A 21,081-nucleotide genomic window follows, 5' to 3' on the forward strand; every position below is an offset into this window, starting at 1 on the left:
AAATTTGTCTTCCTACTCTGTCTGGTGCCCCCTGGTGCTCATCACAACTATAATCTTAGGTAGTAGCAAAGGTGGTCCAGGAAGCACTAAGGATATTTTGAAGAAAAGAATTCCATTACTGTAAACTGTACGGATCTAGGTTTCTCGATTGATATAAATTACACATGTACACATATGCAAGTCTAGTAAAGAAAAGGATGTTTCACTAAGCCACCGAGGAAGGGAAAAAACAAAATGAAAGGTAAATGAATTTTATCCAACTATAGAGGCGAAAGTCAGCTATGCCCTCTCAAGTTTGTAGTCAAAGATCAAAGATGAAGACATCTTCGAACCCGACTTCCTCCCATACTTGTCACCCGCTCTCCCTCCCCCACGTTAAGTTTCTGGCCATGCAAAGAGGGTTCGCTCTGATCTTGGGTTTTATTTAGTAGGCAGCCCATCTTCGCAGCCAAAATACTTGTTTGGGAGCCGAGCATGTGGTCTCAAGTTGTGGAGGGGAGAAGGATGGAATATATTTGTCTTCCCTAACCCATTTAATCAACAGTGATCTTTTGTGCACTCTTGACAAAGTTTCCCGGGAGTCTTCGAGCTCGGGCTCTGGTTATCCAGCTTTGCCTTCCCCCTCCACTCCCACACCCCTAGTCACTCAACACTAAGGAGGCTCTCCATTAAAGGCGAACAACAGATCATTTTTCATTGCATGGCAGCTCTATGAGCTATTTAAGCAGAACATGACGGGAAGTCTTTCGTTCTCTCCTCATGACTTTTTTTTCTTTTTCTTTTTCCCTCTCTTTTCTTTTTTGCTTTTGCAATTGATTCCTAAATAATGATTTTGGTAGAGAGCACTGACTTTAGGATGGAATTGAGCGACCCACGATGACGCTCCCATCAGGCTTTCAGAAGGGGCGGTTTTCAAAAAAGGAACTACAATTCCCAGGAGGTACTAGGCTAGAACGATCGCAGGGCATCACGGAAGTAGTAGGCGCCTTTCTCCCTGGTCCCTTTCACGGTTTCCACTCTAAAACTACCAATCCCATTGTGCCTCGAGCTCGGCACGCCTGCGCGAGAGCCCCCGAGAGCGATGTGGGCGGGGCCGCCCCGGGCAGCAGGGGGCGGGGTCCAAGCGGGCTGTGTGGAGGCTTCAGACATCGGCGCCATTTAAAGCGGAGAGTTTCCCGGGCGGACGCGCTTCTTCTGCTCGGCCATTCCGCACTCCCTTCTTCGCTGACAGAAGGCTCCTAGTGGGGTGACTGCTCTTTTCTCTCCCTGTTCCCCCTCCTCCCAGTTCTTTCTGTCTTCTCTCCTCTTGGCCAGAGAAGTAGCGGAGCCCGGGCCCCGCGGTGAGCGGCCCTCCCCTCCCCACAGTTCCCTCCCTCCTCTGCCGCCGGCGCCGGCCAGAGAGGGGAAGAGGTTCGCCAGGCCCGGGGCGGGCGGGGAGGCCTCGGGGACGGGGGGGGCCGCTCCTCAGGCTTCGAGGTTTCGAGGCTCCGGCCCTCGGCGTCTGGTGATGGGCGCCCTGTGAGACTGGTCCCCCTCTCTGGGGCGCGTGCTGCCTGAGGCGGCGGCCGAGTGACCGGGAACCCGGGCCGCGGCCCTCCTTCCCCTGCGCGGCCCCTCCCACTCCTGTGCCCCGGGCTGCCACCGCCCGGCGTCGGGGCTCGTCCCTCGCGCTCTGTGCCTCCGCCCTCAGGGCCTATCCCGCCGTGCTCGGCGGGCGGCGGCGGCGGCGGGAGCTTAGCCGTCTTTGGCTTTCGTCGCATCCGCTCGCCCGGGAGCCGGCCCCGCGCCCTGCCCCTCATGACTGCGGCGCTGGTGCTGCCACAGCCCTACCGGCCACCGCTCTCTGCAGGATGGATGCGGACTGTGCGGCGCTAACCCCCGTGGCTCCGCTCCTGCCTCGCCCGCCGACGAGCCCGCCCCGTGAGCCGCAGCAGCAGCAGCAGCCGCCGCAGCCGGACCCAGAGTCCCGCGTCGCCCTCGGGGTGTCTTGTCAGTGCTGAGCGGGAGTCGTCGGAGCGCTGCCCCACACTTCTTGGTGGCTCTTCCGGGCTACCCCTTTCCCCCTTTTCATTCACGAAGCCGAGCCCGCACTCTTGACTTCAGCGGACCGACCATGTCTGACGGCGCCGCCGAGAAGCAGAGCGGCACCCCGGGCTTCCTTTCGCCGCCGGCGCCAGTCCCCAAGAATGGCTCAAGCTCCGATTCTTCCGTGGGCGAGAAACTGGGGGCCGCGGTCGCCGACTCCGGGATGGGCAGATCCGAGGAATACCGGCGCCGCCGTCACACTATGGACAAGGACAGCCGTGGGGCGGCCGCCACCACCACCCCCACGGAGCACCGCTTCTTCCGCCGGAGCGTCATCTGCGACTCGAATGCCACCGCGCTGGAGCTGCCGGGCCTCCCCCTTTCTGTCCCCCAGCCTAGCGTGCCCGCAGTGGTGCCCCAGAGCGCTCCCCCCGAGCCTCACCGAGAGGAAACTTTGACCGCCGCCGTTGCTTCCCAGGTGTCTCAGCAGCCCTCAGCTGCTGCCTCCCCTGGGGAACAAGCCGTCGTCGGCTCGGCCACCACGACCGTCCCCAGCACTATCAGCCAAGACCGCCCTGTGTCCCAGCCTAACCTGGTGGAGAGCAAAGAGGAGCAGCCGCGGTCCAGAGGTGGAAGTGGCAGCGGCGGCGGCAGCGCTAAAGAGCTGCAGGAGGAACGCCACCAGCAACAGGATGACAACGAAGAGCTGGAGACCAAGGCCGTGGGAATGTCCAATGATGGGCGCTTCCTCAAATTTGATATCGAAATCGGCAGAGGGTCCTTTAAGACGGTCTACAAAGGTCTGGACACCGAGACCACAGTGGAAGTCGCCTGGTGTGAATTGCAGGTAATGCCCCACCTCCTTTCATATTCGGTCGTTTGAATCCCTAATTTGGCTTGGTTAAGCCAGTTTATCGAGTTCATTCTTTACTTGTAATTCTCTGAATCTGAGTGGGAGGGGGAGACCAGCTTCCGAAGAGGTTGAAATTGGGAGATTGTGGAACTTGTGGTTAGGTGTTTGGAAAAGATAACAATCCCTCTTGGCACCAATAATTCCAACCAGGCTTGAGGAGAAAGTCACTTAAGTACAAACTTGTGTATTTAATGTCTTTGGAAACGTGGAATTAATTATTGGGGAAGGGTTTCTCCCTCACACCCTCATGAACTGGGGATTGAATCCCGGGCCTGGTCGAGTGCTTTCCCACTGAGCTATATATATCCTCAACCTTTGGGGAAAATTTTTACTTTAAGTAAATATCAAACCTTTTTTTCCCGTGTGCACTTCAGTCTCATCCGAGTCTCTGCAATAATAAATTGCCTTGTGTGTTTCCATCTCTAAAATCAGGTTGTTAGATAAGACCCTGTGCCTTAAGACACAGCTTACTTGATAGCAGCATAGACATTTAGTGAAAAATAAAACAGAAATGCTTTCCAGGTGATACAGGACATGCCTGTAAGTCCCAACTGCTCCAGAGGCTGAGGCAGGACAATCTCAACTTCAAGACCAATCTGGGCTGCATAGTGAGACATTCTTTCCATTTTAGGGTGCTTTGGGACTGGGAAGGTACTGTTTGGATCTACTATTATATCACCTACAGATGCTTAATCCATGTGTCTCCCGTGATCTGACACTGTTCATCATCCTGTTCAGTCAGTAGTGAATAGTAAAAGCCCATGCAAAATTGCCAAAGTGCTTTGAAAATTGTGTTATTGCATCATTGTTATATTATAAAAAGTTTTTGTTAACAGTATTCTAAAGTATAGCCTAGTCTGGCCTGAAATTGTTGGTCCCTCTTGCCTTAGCCTCCAGAGTACTAGAATTACAAGTTTGTGCCACAATGCCAGGGATATAAAGGATTTTAAAACCAAACTTTCCCTAATCTCATAGGGAAATTTTCATTTTATAAATAAATTGCAGCTGAATTCTAGATTTAGGTTAGTTTGCTTGACTTAAGTAATAACGAGTATTAGAAAGCACCTATGTAAATATCAGTTTGTTAGCGCTGTTCTCGCCAGGAAATGAACATGTGTTAATGGTGGAAGCAGAATTTCAGCTATATCATAGATGAAAGTGTCACTGATGATTTCTTGTCAAAACAATGGACCAAACTGGAATAATATGGAAATTAAAATGAAATAATCCCAGAACTTCATTTACCCAAGAACTAGTAAATAAACAACTTGGTTTCTAAATGACCCAAGGCCATATGAAATGTGAAAGGAATAATGTCTGGAATTTGCTTCTAAATATCTAGTGAGGGTAAGAGAATGTAGTAGTCATCCAGCTTCACCAATTACCAGCACATGATTGTTCCCTGCAAAGTAGTTGATCAAGCTTTTCTCTCTACTTCCCTATGTACTGCTTTAAATTTCCTCTAATGGAAATAATTTTTTTTTCCCCCTGAGATGGGGTTTCTCTGTAGCCCTGACTGCCCTGGAACTCTGTCCAGCTCTGTAGATCAGGCTGACTTTGAACTCACAGAGCTCTGCCTGCCACTGCTGGGATTAAAGGCATCGGCCACTACTACCCAGCTATTCATGTGTTTTTAAAATAAATTTGTCAAAATATCCCTGGCCGATCATACCCAATAATTCAGATATAATTGATTTACAGAAAGATACTTTGTGCCAAGGATCTGATCCTGGTATTTAATTTTTCTATTACAGTCTCGTTTATGAATGTGTGCTTCTACTTTTTATTTTTAATATTACTATTATTTACTTTTTTTTTTTTTTTTGAGACAGCTCAGGCTAACTTAAATTCACTCTGTAGATCAGCCTGGCAAACAATTTAAAGCTTCAACCTCCTAAGTGCTGGGATTATGGGTATTAGCCACCAAGTCTGGTCTTTCCCAGCCACCCATTTTAAAGTGCTGTGTTTGTTAAGTATTGAGAATTTTGTGGGTTAAGTTTATTAGTTTCAGTTATTCACTTACAAAATGTGTGTGTGTGTGTGTGTGTTGTTGTTGTTGTTGTTGTTGTTGTTGTTGTTCTGGTGATTGAACTCAGTACCTTTACATGCTAGGCAACCCCTATAAAATAGCACTCAGCAGCACTCAGTTATTTCACATTTAAAAGGACTTCTCAGACTGTGGTTTGTTTGTTTTCCTTTGTCATTAGGGACTGATAGTTTTTTGACTTGGAACTAATATAAAAAATTCCATTTGTCTAATGTCACAACAATAATTTTAAAGCTCAGCTTTTCTCAAAATATTAAATTTTTGGACTTAGTTCTTATTTAGATCTGGGTGTAATCAAACTAAGGAAAACCTTACTTGACTATTATTTTTAATCCAAGTCACCATTTGGAAGCAGAACCAAATGGATCTTAGCTTATAGAATGAAATCCTGGTTTTCAGAACTTTCATGCCTTTTAACCAAGCTTCTGAAAATTTTTCATTTTTCATTTAAAAAAAATTAAACAAATGTGACTTCTAGTATAAGAGAACTTTATAGTGGTAGTCAGGCATTAATTTTGTTTTTTGCTTTGTTTTTGATCAAAGTATTAGTAGGTCAATGTTTTGAACTTTTATCTTTGGGTTCAAATTAAAGGATAACCCTAAGGATAAGCTTTGGAAAGAAAAAAAAATACCTCTCTTTTACATTGAATATCAGTGTTTCCCCCACTGCCCCATTACTAGCAATTGAATCTAGGGTATTATGTACTCTACCACTGAACTATATCTCCAACCTGAATGAATACTTGGAATATAGTTTTATTTTTGCAAGACAGGAATAGAATTGTGTTCCATTAAGTTAAAGATCTGAGTGTTTTTTTATTTGTTTTGAGAAAAGGTTTTGCTGTATTGCCCAGGATAGCTTTAAACTTCTGTTTTTACCTTCCTAGCACTGGCATATACCACCATGTCTGACTTTAAAAATCTTAGTGTATGAAAACTTGAAGAAGGGCTCTGGGAAATGGCTCATCAGGTAAAGACACTTGCCACTCAGCCTGTTATCAGTTAGTTCAATCTCCAGCACCAACTTGTGAAAGTTGTTCTCTGACCCCTGTACTCTTGCTGTGACACTATACCCACACACATACTTGAATAAATACATGCAAAATTGGATGAAATAAGTTATCTTTCCTATCTACTTGTTTATTAAATAAGGACCTGAAATCATAGGGCAATAAATAACTTGGTTTAGGTTAAAAAGAACAAAAATTAAAATGGTTAGGATCCAGTCATTTGTGAGGTATTAAAAACTATTACAAGTTGGGCCTGGTAGCACAGGCCTATAATTTTAGCTACTGAGGGAGGCTGAAACACTAAGATCGTAGGTTCAAAGACTGTCTAGACTACAAAGTAAGTTTTAGGACAACCTGATCAGCTTAGTAAGACCCTATCTCAAAAGAAAGGGCTGGGGAATGTAGTTCAGTAGAGTACTTGCTTAATATCCTTAAAGTTTAGTTCTCAGTATCACAAAATGTTAAAGGAAACAGTAGTTGTGATTACCTGCATAAAACTTTAAATTTTTTTTTAAAGTACTGCATTTGTAATTTCAGTAGATGGCTAATTAGTAATTTCAAATGAAGTAATATTTTTCACACACACACACACACACACACACACACACACACACACACACCCGCACGCCAAGACAGGGTTTTTCTATGTAAAAGTCCTAGCTGTCCTGGACTTCCTTTGTAGACCAGGCTGGCCTCAGACTCACAGAGATTCCCCTGTCTCTGCCTTCCAAGTGCTGGGATTAAAAGTGTGTGCCACCACTGCTCAGCAAAGTAATGCTAGTTTTATGTAGAAGCGACTGTCAGATTTCTGGAGTCCTCTAACAATGGCAAATTAAGTTTACTTTTTATCATTTCATATGGGGATAAAAACTTTGTATGAATGAGTAGGGTGTACAAATCAGACTTCTTATTGTTAAGGTTATTTTTAAAGTCACAGGTACTATTTTGATACCATAGTTTTAAGTAATAACTGAGACCACCCATCTACCCCACCACCCGCCACCACCACCAGCCTGAGAACTCTTAAAACAAGATTTCTTTATCAGGACCTGTTACATAAATGGTGTACTTTAGTTATTCAACCAGATGTGCTGATGAAAAAAATATTACTAGGGTGGTCTGTAGAATTTATTTTACTATTACTCTTCTGGAGGCTGGGGCAGTGATGGGAGCATGCATTTCAGGAAACAGCATAATTTGCTTTAAGAAAACATACATAGACCTGGTAATCTATTTCTGACATTTTTCTCATAGGTTGTCTCTAAATAGTGAGTTTACTTGAAGCACTGTATATTTATGAGATTGTTTCTAGTTCTAGCTAAAAGGAGAGGTAGAAGTCATAATTTTTGTTTACACTCCAGTCTACATAGTACCTGTATCTTAAACTGATTTTTACCAAGTTAAGGTTTTTGTTCCTTCCTAAGGGTATGATTCCCCCCCCCCCCCCCCCCCCCCCCCCCCCCCCCCCCCCCGTGACAGGGTTTCTCTATGTAGCCTTGACTGTCCTGGAACTCACTCTGCACACCAGGCTGTCTTAGAACTCAGAGATTCCTCTGCCTCTGCTTCCCAAGTGCTGGGATTAAAAGTGTGTGCCACCATGCCTGGCTCCTAAGTATACAATATAAATGTTTTAAGATGAGCAGTGCTGCAGAAATAGGATGTAGTTCTGTGACTCAAACCTAATTTATTCCTTTGCCAATTTTGAAATAACCCCCATTGAACTGAATCTCCTCTCATGTGAATTTTGTTTTGTTTTGTTTTTTGTTTCTGTTTTTCGAGACAGGGTTTCTCTGTAGCTTTAGAGCCTATCCTGGAACTAGCTCTGTAGACCAGGCTGGCCTCGAATTCACAGAGATCCGCCAGTCTCTACCTCCCCAGTGCTGGGATTAAAGGCATGCACCACACCACCCAGCAGATTTTTGGTGTTCTATTTCGTTTTTGTTTTTTGAGACAGGGTTTCTCTGTAGCTTTGGAGCCTGATCAGGCTGTCCTCGAACTCACAGAGATCCACCTACCTCTGCCTCCGGACTGCTGGGATTAAAGGTGTGCACCATCACTGCCGGGCTGGAACAGTCCTTTTGAGTTCAGTCTCACACCTTCTTAGACCAGGGGTAATCCGTACTTGAGTGTACAAGCTCTTGTTTTAGGATATTTTAGGTTCAAAATACTGTTGTGGTTGGGTAGATAGGTTGGTAAGGTCTTTCTGCTTTAGCCTCACTTATCAACCTTGTTCTTTTTGTTTGTTTGTTTGTTTGTTTGTTTTATATTTAGTTAAAAAGTTACTGTGTGGGGGCTGGAGAGATGGCTCAGAGGTCAACAAACAGCACTAACTGCTCTTCTAGAGGATCTGGGGTCAATTCCAAGCCTCCACATGGCAACTTAAAACTGTTTATAGCTCCAGTTCCAGGGAATTCAACACTTTCCTACAGACATAATCATGCAGGTAAAACACCAATGCACATAAGATAAAAATAAATCATTTTAAAACATGATTTGGCCAGGTGTGGTGGCTCATGCCTTTAATCACAATAAGCACGTGGAGGGAGGCAGAGGTAGGTGGATCTCTGTGAGTTTGAAGCCAGCCTAGTTTGTAAAGTGAGTTTCAGGACAATCAGGGCTTGATACACAGAGAAACCTTGTCTGGAAAAACCAATTTTTTTTTTTTAAATTTTGTGTGTGTGTGCATTTTTGTCAGTCTCATTCTACTATGTGTATATATGGAAGCATATACTATCTCATTCCACCACGTGGATTGTGGTGACTGAGTTTAGGCTTGGCAGCAAGTGCCTTAATCTGTTGAGCCATCACATCAGCCTCAAGTCTAGATGTAAATTTTAGTTCCCCTACTCTTTTTGTTAGGAAGGGAAAGTTTTCTTTGGCAGGCCTTTAGAAGACACTCAGGCATAGCACTGCAATCTCATGATGAAATAGAAACAAAACTAATAAAGAACTCCTCTGTCTTTACCTATCTGGCTAAATCATCCCAGTCTAGAGATTTGCCTGTCTCTGCTTCCCAAGTGCTAGGATTAAAGGTGTGTGCCACTATGCCTGTCTTCATTATCACTCTTTATAAATGACAATTCTTTGCTATTGCTGAACACAGAAATTTAGTATTTAAATTTTTTCTTTTTAGTATATAGTGCTTTGTCATTTCCCAGCATGTTGTATCAAAAATATCTCTAATGAATCATATTCTTTGAGTATGGTAGTTGTTGGCAAGAAAGACAGAAGTTAGTGATGGATATAAGTATCTAGAAAAAATTTTAAAATAATTTTATTATAAAAAAGCTTTTGCCAGGCAGTGATGATGAGGCAGATGGATCTCTGAGTTTCAGACTAGCCTGGTCTACAGAGCAAGTTACAGGACAGCCAGGGCTATCCAGTGAAACCCTGTCTCGAAAAAAAACCAAACCAAACAACCACCAAAACCCAAAAACCTTGCAAATAAAAAACACCGCAGATCAAAATTAACTGGACCCAAAGTTTTATGTCTCAGTGAACTTCTTTACGGTTAGAATAGTCATTTTGAAGCTGTAGAGCTTCACCTTGGCTTTTATACTTTCACTATTCAATATATATTTATGTCTTATACACACCAAAAATGAAAAATTTGTGGCATAGTTAGAGCTAGAAAAACAATTTGCTCTATATTCTTTTTCATAGCTTGTGTTCATCTCCTGCGTTCAGTCCTCCTTCATCCCCTAATATTTATCCTTTCTTGGTCTTTTTTTCCTACTTCTTCTACTGTATTGATATGTACATTTGTTTACATATACACATAGATCATTGGCGGTTCTGCATATGAAGAAAAATGAGTAGTTTTTTCTTTGAGATTGTATGGCCTTACTTAAATATTATATAGTCTAAGTTCATTTTCTTGCAAGTTTTGTGTTACATCAGTGCTAAAAGTATTCCATCTATATATTTATATATACCAAAATTATTTATCTATTGGTAGGTAACTAGGTTTATTCCAGTTCTTTGTTTCAGTAAATAAGATAGCAATATACATGTTTTTAAAGGTGGATAGATTCTAAAATGTCTCTGAGTATATATTATTTCATATAAAAAACTAGAAAGTAGTTCTCTTTAAACACATTTTCTTATATTTTTTAAAACATCTTAGATATGTTCTAGAGTAGACAGCTAATAAATAAAGTAGACCCAAGTTATCTTGAATGGATAGGATAGACAAGCAAATCCCAAACCTTTAATCTCAATAATCACAAAACTGAAGCTGAAGCAGGACTCCAAGTAAGTTCTTATATGTATGTATGCATATATAATGCTCGGTTTTAATTATAGACTTGTGCCAAAACCTCATCTTAATTATGTTTTAGAAAAATGTGTGAGTGAATTTTGGTAGACCTTATATTTGATATATGAGAAGGTTTTTGCTGCTCATTTAGAGCTCTGTTAGGAAAATAACTTAGGTATGTTAGTGTGAGTTTAATATAAACACAAACATACAGCCCTTTTGTGAATTGACTGGATTGTAGACCAAAATTAGTGTATTTGAAAGTGTATTGTCATGAAAGTGGAGAGGGTTGATAATTTTGAGGGATAGTGGGAGTAGAGGGACGAGGAGAGAAGTGGAAAGTAGCAAATAGGAGCAAAGCTATGTACATTTGAGAATGCCATGATGTGTAGCCCATTTAGTATGATCACTGAAAACATAAAAATGAATAAAATGCTATTCACAACTGAAAAAAAATGTTTTAGGCCAGCAAGATGACTCAGTGACTTGCTGTACAGCTTGGCAACCTGAGTTCTATCACTGGGACCTAAGTAAAGGTGGTAAGAGAACTTGGCTTCACATACTTGTCCTTTGACCTCCACATGCCAAGCATGGCAAATGTATCCACATACATATCATGCAATACAATAATAATAATAATAATAATAAACTTAAAGTCTCTATGACTGTGCATATGGTGAGTTTGAGAATGTATTTTATCTTGTTTTGGATATAAAGGATTCAGATACTTGAGTTAGCTTCCTCTTTTCTCTTGCCTACACTTTTTTGCAATTTATCCATACTTTACTAGTTTGACTCATTGTAAGAGCCAGTATTTCTGCCATTGTCATTCCTGAACATTCTAGTTTAAGTTTGTGATTTTGTTGATAGTCATTGATAGAACTGCTTAAAGGTGAACAGATAATGTCTGTAGAACTAAAAACTAATTGGAAACATTTTAGAGGGTGATTTCTTTGCATAATATTTTAAGTTTACTATGAGTTTTAGGAAAGAGTGGGCAGTAGTACATCTTTGGATGTATAGTAGTTATGAGCTGCCCATTACTTGCAGTATTTGTTTTTAGCTCTTTATGTAGAGAATTTTTTTTCTAAATCAATTTTGTGTATTTGTTGTGTAACCAACGTTGGTCTTGAACTCTCTGAGAGCTTATGAGCCTCCTTATTCAGCCTCCTGACTGTTGAAATTATAGGTGTGTATCACTATGACCTGCTAGCAAATTCCATTTTAACTTCAATTTTTGTATGTTTGTTTTTACTGATTCAGTTGTTAGTGAAGATTTATTTATTAGGTGATGTGAATGAAGTATTTTGCAGATACTTAAGATACTATTTTTTTCAATGAAAGCTTTATTTTAACAGTAAGATAGACGACAGATCACAAAAACACAGAATAGTTCAATTTGGTTTTGTAGTTCTTCTAAATTTAGGTAATATAGAAAGGGTATTTTATGACCATGACTATGCATTCCTAAACAAGTGTGTTGCATTCCTAGATGTAGTGTGCTGCATGCACTACTGAGCATAATGTGAAAAGAAAAGTGCCATAAAAAAGCTAAGTACCAAGTAACTAGCTAGAAAAAGCTTTTAATGGGATGGCTGGCATGGTCATTAATTTGGTACACTAGTACTTGGGGAAGTGGTCACATGTAGTAGGGTGCAGTTTGTTTTAGTCATTAGAATCCAAAATAAGAGGCTCAGAATTAACACTTAAATGCTAATGTGGTTTTCTACACCCTAGTTTAGCTTAGTTTAGGAGATTTGGTTCAAATGTAAACTGTAGAATAGCTCATTAATTAAGATCCAGTCAGCTTTAGGCCTTTGTCTTATAAATATATTTCAATCTTTTTGATTCAGTCTTAGTTCTGTGACTCTTTTCCAAATATTTGGATATATAGTGTGGTTTGCTGTAGATGCTTTCAACTTTTATGATCGAGAAGCATTTTAAGTAACACTTTCTACATTATGACAATAAATACACATGTAAAAAGCCTAAAGATGCCGGGCTATGGTGGCTCACTCCTTTAATCCCAGCACTCGGGAGGCAGAGGCAGGCGAATCTCTGTGAGTTTGAGGCCAGCCTGGTCTACAAGAGCTAGTTCCGGGACAGGCTCCAAAGCTACAAGAGAAACCCTGTCTCGAAAAACCAAAAAAAAAAAAAAAAAAAAGAAAGAAAAGAAAAAAAAAAGCCTAAAGTTTCACAAAATACTTTGTTTCATAAGAAAATGAGAGGCACTGATAATAAGCTACTTTGAAAAACATTTAGGGTATAAACCTAAAGCTAGATCCTTTTTGTTTGTTTTTCCAGATAAGCTCGCTATGGTATTGCTATGTATGTCAGGTTGATCTTGGTTTCTTTGTTTGTTTTGTTTTGTTTTGTTTTTTGTTTTCTTTTCTTTGTATTAAATGTTGAACCCAGAGCCTTCCTTACACATGCTAGGCAAATATTGTACCATTGAGGTATATCATCAGTTCCCTTATATAAAGAGGGAAGTCTGGGGTTTATGTTACCGTTTACTAATATCAAAATCTATGCACAATTATTACGAGACAGAATGAGGAATCTGGGCCTTGTCACCAGCTGCTCTGCATTTCCCGCTGGGGAATCAGCTCTCCTCCACTACCTCCAACCTTGTTGTTCCTGAAAGGCAATGGGGAAGCTCCAAGCATGGCTTGCTGCCAGCTCAACCACTGTCCAAGAGAGCACTCGACCCCTTACCTCTGGTTCTTATCTGGTTACACATCCCCAAAGAAGAACAGACCCATTGGGCCAAGCTGTCCCAATACAGTTGGTTGTTGTATTGAATTTCCACAACACTTTTAGTTTTTAGACAGGTTCTCATTAGTTTCCAGCTGGCCCTGAATTTGTAATTTTCGTGACTTAGCCTTTGGACTAGCCAGTACTTTTTTGGTCCTTTTGTCTTTTTTTTTTTTTTAAAAAAAAACTAATTAAGCAAATTGTTTATAAGTATTTACTACAAAATGAAAATTGTTAGCTATATGAATTTTAGTTCTTGTCATGTTTAATCACACAAACTCTGCTAATTTCATTCTTAGAAAGAAACAGATGATTAGGTTTTATGTAACAGCTGAAGTTGGGTCCTTGTAAAGTTTCTTTATTTTCTTGTTCTTGTTTTCTTAGAGACAGGGTCTCAGGTTGCTCTGGAACAGATAACTAAACCCCACCTCCCACCCCTGATACTCCTGTAATGCACTGGTTTATACAGTGCTGGAGATTCAATTCATGGTCTTTCACAGCTGGGCAATGTTCTACTAACTTTGCTATATCTTAGATTTCCATGTAGACAAATTATCTGTTAATTTTTATTTTAAAGATTTTAGGTTTTTTTTCTTTCTTTCTTTTTTTTTTTTTTGAGACAGTATTTTTCTGTGTTACAGCCCTGATCTGCCTGCCTCTGCCTCCCGAGTACTGGGATTAAAGACATTGGCTACCACACCCTGATAAAAGATTTTAGTTTTAATTGTGTGTGTGGTTGTGGGGGAGGGTTGCATATGTGTATGCAGTAGCCAGAGACTAGAATTTCTACAAGTATCAGATCCTGTTGAACTTGAGTTACAGGTAGTTATGAAATACAAATTTGGATATTGGGAACTGAAATTCAGATCTCTGCAAGAGCAGAACACATTCCCAATGATGAGCCATCTCTTCCACCCCAATCTTAATGGTTTCTGACTTTTACTTTGAATTTAAACTTTATTAATATGCACAGTACTGTTTAGTTGAAACAAGATAGTGACACCAAATTTTCAGCAACTTTTTAGACTTGAGTTTTGAAAGATATTTTGTGACAGGATCTCATTTTGTAGACTAGGCTAATCTCAAACTCACAGAGGTCCACTGCCTTTGCTTCCAAGTACTAGGGTTAAAGGTGTGTGCCACCACATTTGGCAGTATTTGTCTCATGGTGTGTAATTTAGTCTTTAGCATGAGTATTATTTGTTTAGCTGGTATATTTGTTATGATAGTCCTTTTTTTGTTGTTATTTATTTGCTTGGGTTTGCAGGATGGTTACAGGGTTTCTTTCTATAGCTGCTCTGGCTGTCCTGGTACTTGATCTGTAGACCGTGCTGGCCTTGAATTCAGAGATCCAAAGCCTGTGTCCCCCACCACGTCCTGATTGAATTTCACTTCTTGTTTCTTGTCCTTGATTTCTTTGATTTAGAACACCAAACCCTCTCTTAGATGGTGTCTTTTTTGTTTGTTTTCCTGTTTTAATCGTTTGTTCTTTTTACTATTTTTTTTCTAGGAAATTTTGATTTGACCATGCTATCAAGTTTTGTTTTTGCTATGATATTTTTTTGACTTCCAAGATATTAAAAAGCATCTCTGTTTTTCATATATAAAAGATATTTATGGGGCTGGGGAACTGAGTCAATGGATAAAGTGCTTGCTGAGTTACTGATTTCTAAAGGATTATATAGCAACCTGTTTAGGTGAATGGACATCTATCAGAGAAGGCCCATACAAAATTTCTAACCACAATTTTAAAAGGACAAAAATCTTCTGTCATTTCATACTTTGTGTATGTGCACTTGTGTGCTGTGTGTGTGTGTGTGTGTGTGTGTGTGTGTGTGTGTGAGTGTCATATGTGTGGAGCCTAGAGATTGACATGGGGAGGGCTTTCTAAATCACTGTCTTATTTTATGAGACAGTTTTGTTTTCTATTTTTGATTTTTCATTGAACATGGAGGTCATTAATTCAACTAGACTGGCTGGCCTCAAGATCCTCCTGTTTCCTCTTCCACAGGGCTGGAATTACAGTAAGAATTTACCTGGTTGTTCAGGATTGGACTCAGGTTCTTGTCCATCACTGAGCCATCTTTCCAGCTTCTAAAGTTTCATTCTTTTTTCTTACTGTCTGTCTATCTTTTCTGTCTTTCTGTCTTTCTGTCTGTCTGTCTATCTATGTATCGATCTATCTACCGATCGCAGGGTCTCTATGGTTGTCCTGGAACTTGATATGCATGTCAACTGTCCTCAAATTCTCAAAGATCCTCTTGCTTCTCTCTCAAGTGCTAGTAATGTTTCATTCTTGGGTGTCATCATTCTCTCCCATGCCTAATATATTATAAGTTTTCAGCCCATTTTGTTTAATGATTATTCTGTTTTTTAAGTTCTAGAAAATTTTACAAGGTTTATAGTTTGTTTGCTTAGCCTTCTTCTCCTTTTCTTCCCTGCCTTCCCCTCTTTTTTTTTTTCTTGTATTATATAGAGGTGAAGAAAGAGATGTCAAAAAGATTAAATACTATCAGTTGGCTGTTAGATCTACATTTAGCCAGGTCTGGGGAAATGAATTACAGCTGCAGTGAAAAGAGGGAACTGTTGGTATATGTGGATTCTGGTGACAATATTTTGCATTCTAACTCCAATATAGTCTGATATATTTTTTAAAAGGGTGCAAAACTTTGTTAAGATTTATATTGTGGGTGTTTGTGTGTGTGTGGATGTGCATGTGTGTATGCCATATTATATAGTTAAAAAATCTGTTGGACTTAGAAGTTTAAAAGTATCAATACCAATTCTAATTTGCCATCTTTATGTATTTAAAATTAGGAACATAAGATCTTTCTCATAATTAAGAGACAAATCATATGAATAGTGATACTATCTGAAAATGTTCCTGTGTTCCAGCATTAGTGCATACAAATTCTTCTATAGGTGAAATTCCTTTATAAAACTATCAGTTGAGAAATTTTTGTATGATATATGTATGAAACCAGCTAGTTATGGTGGCTTGTATTTGGAAGACTGAGGCAAAAATATCAACTTGTTCTAGACTAGCCTGTGCTACAGAGTAAGACTGTCAAAAATCAAAATGTATGTGAAGCTTAGATTTGTGCTTATTTTGTAATAGGTTTCTTTTCTTTTCTTTTTTTTAAGCATGTACTTACCTCAAGAGGGAATTTTGTTTAGATCTGTTTATTTTCTTTGCTTTTTTGTTGTTGTTTTTGTTTTATTTTTCAAGACGGGGTTTCTCTGTAGCTTTGGAACTGTCCTGGAATTTGTTCAGTAGACCAGGCTGATCTTGAACTCACAGAGATCCGCCTGCCTCTGCTTTTTGAGTGCTGGGATCAAAAGCGTGCACCTCTACCGCACAACTTTATTTTCTGTGTATGAATGTTTTACCTGCATGGGTATGTATGTGTCATGTGCATGCCTGGTATCTGTTGAGGTCAGAAGAGGATGTCAGGTTCCCCGGGATAAAGTTATGGATGGTTGTGAGCCACTATGTGGGTGCTGGGACTCGAACCCAGGACCTTTGGAAGAACTGCAGAGCCAACTCTCTAACCCCTGTTTTGTTTGAGAAAAGGTTTCAATAGAAAGCACTGAAACTCGTGAAGAGTCATCTACCTCTTGTTCGCTGGGATTAAAGGCATTTACCACCATGCCTGGCTAAGAGGTGTTTTTTTTTTTCTTCTTCTCTTCTTTAAAAATATTTTGTGTAACCTGCCAACCTAAGATGGAAAGCTGTTTTATTTCATTAAATATTTATTAACAATTTACTTTGTAAAAAAAATTGAAGAAAGCAGATAAAACTGTTTAAAGCTTATTTAGTACAGCCCTTAAAGTATCTAACATTAGTTAATATAATTGCTAAGCCATTTCCTGATAGTTTTCCTCTCATTTCTGTTTGCTGCCTTTAGCATTTTTTGGCTTTTTTATGTATGCTAATACAAAAATAACATACTATTATATACTTAAAACATACATCCTTCATTTAGCATTTTTATTTACCCATGATCTATAGCCAAGAGTGCCTTACAAATTAGAAGATTTCTTGGTACACAAATATTTATTTCCCCCACTAATTAATACCTAGCTAGGGAGAGGAACTTTTCTTAATTGTCTTTGTAATACCTAAAAATTATTACTCCCTCTAATCCAGTCATGCCTTCCCCTTCAAATGGGAGAGAGAGCATGTTAAAGAAAAGTTTTCTTAAAGGGGAAAATTGGCTGCATGAATCTATACCCTTTCTTTTTTTTTCTTCATTAGAATAGAAATGGGCATCTAAAAAAATGAATAAACCAGAATAGGATGAAACAAACATTACTAGGAGAAAAAGTAACACATAGAGATACAGAGACACACATGTTTGCACGAATAGAAATTCCATTAAAACACAAAACCAGAAATTACAATATACACACAAAAACCTTTAAGGGAGGAAAAAATGAATAAAAAGAAAAAAATAAAAATAGTGCCCAGAGAAAGCATTATGAGACAAGGAACTTCCAAAAGTGCCATTGAATTTATTTTGTGTTGGCCATCTATTTCTGGGCATGGTCCTGTCTTTAGGAGTGGTTTGTATATCGTGTGTGGTAGTTTGAAAGAAAATGGCCCCCATAGGCTCATAGGGAGTGGCATTATTAGGAGGTGTGTTGTTTTTGAGAAGGTGTGTCGCTGGGGTTGGGCTTTATTGAGTTCTCAGATGCTCAAACCTGGCCTAGTGTGGCAGTCTCTTACTGCTGCATTTGGATCCGATGTAAAACTCTCAGCTACCTCTTCAGCACCTTTTCTGTCTGCATGCCACCATGCTTCCCACCATATTGATAATGAACTAAACATCTGAACTATAAGCCAGCTCCAATGAAATGTTTTCATTTATAAGAGTTACCATGGCCGTGGTGTCTTTTTCACAGCAATAGAAACCCTAACTAAGACACTCAGTGACAGTCTGTTCAAGAAGATTAATTTTTTCTTTGCGAGTAGTTGTTAATTGGAGATAACTTCTGGGTTGGGGCATGTTCTCTCAGTGCTGGGACCCTATCTGACCCAGACCCGTCCAGGGTCTTCTTTGTGTTTTCTGTGAGTTGTTATGTGAATGTGAGTTCTTATGTGTGTTAGTCCTGCTATGTTTAGAAGGCCTTATTTTCTTGATGTCATTCATCTTGTACTGGCTCTTAAAATTTTTCTTCACCTCTTCTGCAGGGTTACCTGAACCCTGAGGGGAGGGATTTGATGGAGACTTCAGCTTAGGACTGAGTGTTCCAAGGTCTCTCACTCTCTGCACATTGTCCAGTTGTTGGTCTCAGTATTTGTTCCTATCTACTGCAAGAGAAAGCTTCTTTGATGACAGCTGAGCGAAGACACTGATCTGTGTATAGCAGAATGTTGTTGGGAATCATTTTATTGCTATATTCCTTTTGTAGAACAGTAGTATTTGGTTTTTCGCTAGGTGCCTATCTAGTCTCAGGTTCTTGTTCACCTGAGCAGTGTCAGGGATGGGTTCCATTTCATGGAGTGGGCATTATTGATTGGTTACTCCTGTAAGATTTATGTCACTACTGCACCAGAATATCTTTGCAGGCAGGTCAGCATTGTAGATAGAAGAGTTTGTTACTGGGTTGTTGTTTGCCTTTCTCCTCTGGTAGTGTGCAGAACGTCTTTTAGCACAATAAATACCAGCCTGTAAGGGTGAAAAACTCTCCTTGACTTCTTTGTGTTCAATGAGTTATGTAGGTGTTTTTTAGCAATAGGGCCTTACCATCAGTTGGTGGAGATCAGCCATTAGCCTTGGCAATAGCTTGGTCTGTGGGTGAAAGTTATCCATGTGTTCCCTTAACAATTAGCATACATATATAAGTAAATACACATCATATTTGCCGTTTTGGGTCTGGGTTACTTCACTCATGATCTTTTTTTCTAACTCCATCCATTTACTTGTGAATTTCATTTTTATTCCATTGTATAAATGTATCATCACATTTTATTTATCCATTCTTCCATTGATGCACATCTAGGCTGTTTGTAGTTTCTGGCTATTATGAATAGAGCAGCAACGAATATGGTTGAGCAGGTCTCTGTTGTAGGATGTCGAGTCCTTGGCTCACCAACATGAGATATTTGTTTTATTGATCTTGGTCTTTCTTACAGGTATAAGATGAAATCTTAAGGTAGTTCTGATGTGCATTTCCAGTTGAAGATTTCTTTAGTACTCTTAAGTTTCTGAGCTCTCTCTCCAGACCTCCAAAGTTCTTCATGCTTTACCCTCCTTTGCCCAGAGAAAATCAAATTTGTTTGTGCTCTGTTTTCTCGTGCATTTCACGCACATATATACTCATGTTTTGAAAAACTATGTCAACACTTAGGTCACTCATTTTGTTTTCCTTAGCTCATGGAATTCTTGTAAGCATTGAGATTAAAGACAATTAATCTCACAGGGGAGATGCCTTGATAAATGCTTACCACACAATCATGAGGACCTAAGTTTGGATACCCTGAACTCATGTTAAAGCCTGTTGCAGCAGTGTGTGTAGTATGTTTGATCTTAGTGCTGGGGAGGTGGAAATGAAATCCTGGGGGCTTGCTAACTGGGCAGCCTAGCTGAATATGTGAGTTCCAGGTTTTGTGAGAGACTCATTGTTGACCTATGTTCTCCACATGTATATTCCCACACCCCTTCATACACACAGTAGTATACACATCCAAGAAAGACAGTTTGGAATGGGATACCTTTAATCTTATTTTTCCTCATCTTTGATCTTTTAGGTATGACAAGAATTAATTAGAACCCTTAGCCAGGGCGACTACTATTTAAATTTAAGGGTCAAGATACTTCAGCACTCTTCTATACCTAAGAAATAAATATGTAGTATGTTTTCTAAATGTAGACAATACATTTATCAGTTCTCTAAATGTAGACAATAAAATCTTCATAGGATCTCACAATAATTGTTACCAAATAATTGAAGAATTGATTGATGAAGTTAGTAAACCAAGTCTTTTTTTCCTGTGGTTCTAGAGTAATCAAGACACCAAATTTTAGCTGTTTTTGGGAGAACTTTGTAAATCATAGCTTATACTAAAGTTTAATGAGATGGAAAGTCTATAAAATTATAAGTGGTGACTTGTTGGGTCTCTTAATTGTCTCAGCTCTTTGTTTCTTCAACTAGTAATTAAAAATAGAAAAATTATATATATTGATTGGAGTACTATATGTTTTAATACTACATAGATTATGCAATATTCAAATGAGGCTAACATATTTATCTTCTTAAACATTTACCATTTCTTTCAAGATCTGTTCTTACAGTTCTTTTGAGATGAATATCCATTATTGTTACTGCTAGTCACCTAAATGTGCATTAAATAACATCTCAAAACCTCTTACACCATTCAACTGGAACTTAGTGCTCATTGGAAACTTTTTCCAGTTTTTGAGTCTTTCACACCATGAACATGATTTGTTTCAAAGTGTATCTTAGTAGTTGTCTCATAATTAATAACATTGAACATCTTCTAATAATTATTTGTAGCTTTTCAGGTCTTTTGCTCATATTTTAAGTTTGATTATTTGTGTTTTTATTGTAGTTATAAAAGTTTTCAATATAGGACACAGAAATCTTTTTTCAGAGATAGTTAGCAAACATTTTCTTTGCTTCTCAGGTTGTATTTTCAATTTCTTGTATTGTCCCAATTAATTTTTTTTAAGGGGATGTATGGTTTTTAATATACCATTCTGCAGAAAGGGACTCTAGATAGAGAAAAGGCAAAAATAGCTGGTATGCTGGTATAACAAATCAGTGATTTTTAAGATCCCTGATTATGAGAAATTCCTGCTCTATTTCCCATAGGCTGGGACTTAACATAGTCCTTTGCTATTAGTTTAGGCAGCAAATCTTTATCTAATGAATAACTTAGGGCTTGAGACTGCTTCAAATTAAGCTGTTTCTGAGCATGTAGTAGCAGACTACCAGTAGCTTTTCAACTCTCAGAGTTCTGAGATAAGAAGGTGCTTGCTACCAGCTAAGTAAGAGAGAAGCTTCCTGCTTATCTGTAACTTTGATAAAAAAAATAATGAGGGCACCT

At 39.6% G+C, this 21,081-nt stretch overlaps 1 protein-coding gene across 23 annotated transcripts in view; it reads left to right on the forward strand.

Annotated features, from left to right (window-relative positions):
• The first annotated feature begins 1,960 nt into the window (after positions 1–1,960).
• Wnk1 (WNK lysine deficient protein kinase 1) overlaps positions 1,961–21,081 on the forward strand; it is a 112,958-nt gene continuing 93,837 nt past the window's right edge. For all 23 annotated transcript variants that reach the window (XM_085687005.2, XM_085687018.2, XM_085687021.2 and 20 more), the window contains exon 1: positions 1,961–2,872. In XM_085687005.2, the coding sequence (XP_085543131.2) occupies positions 2,114–2,872 (759 nt within the window). In that variant the 5' untranslated portion in view covers positions 1,961–2,113. The remainder of the gene's footprint in view (positions 2,873–21,081) is intronic.

This window comes from Myodes glareolus, chromosome 3, assembly GCF_982192425.1.
Source record: "Myodes glareolus chromosome 3, mMyoGla1.1, whole genome shotgun sequence".
NCBI lineage: Eukaryota > Metazoa > Chordata > Mammalia > Rodentia > Cricetidae > Myodes > Myodes glareolus.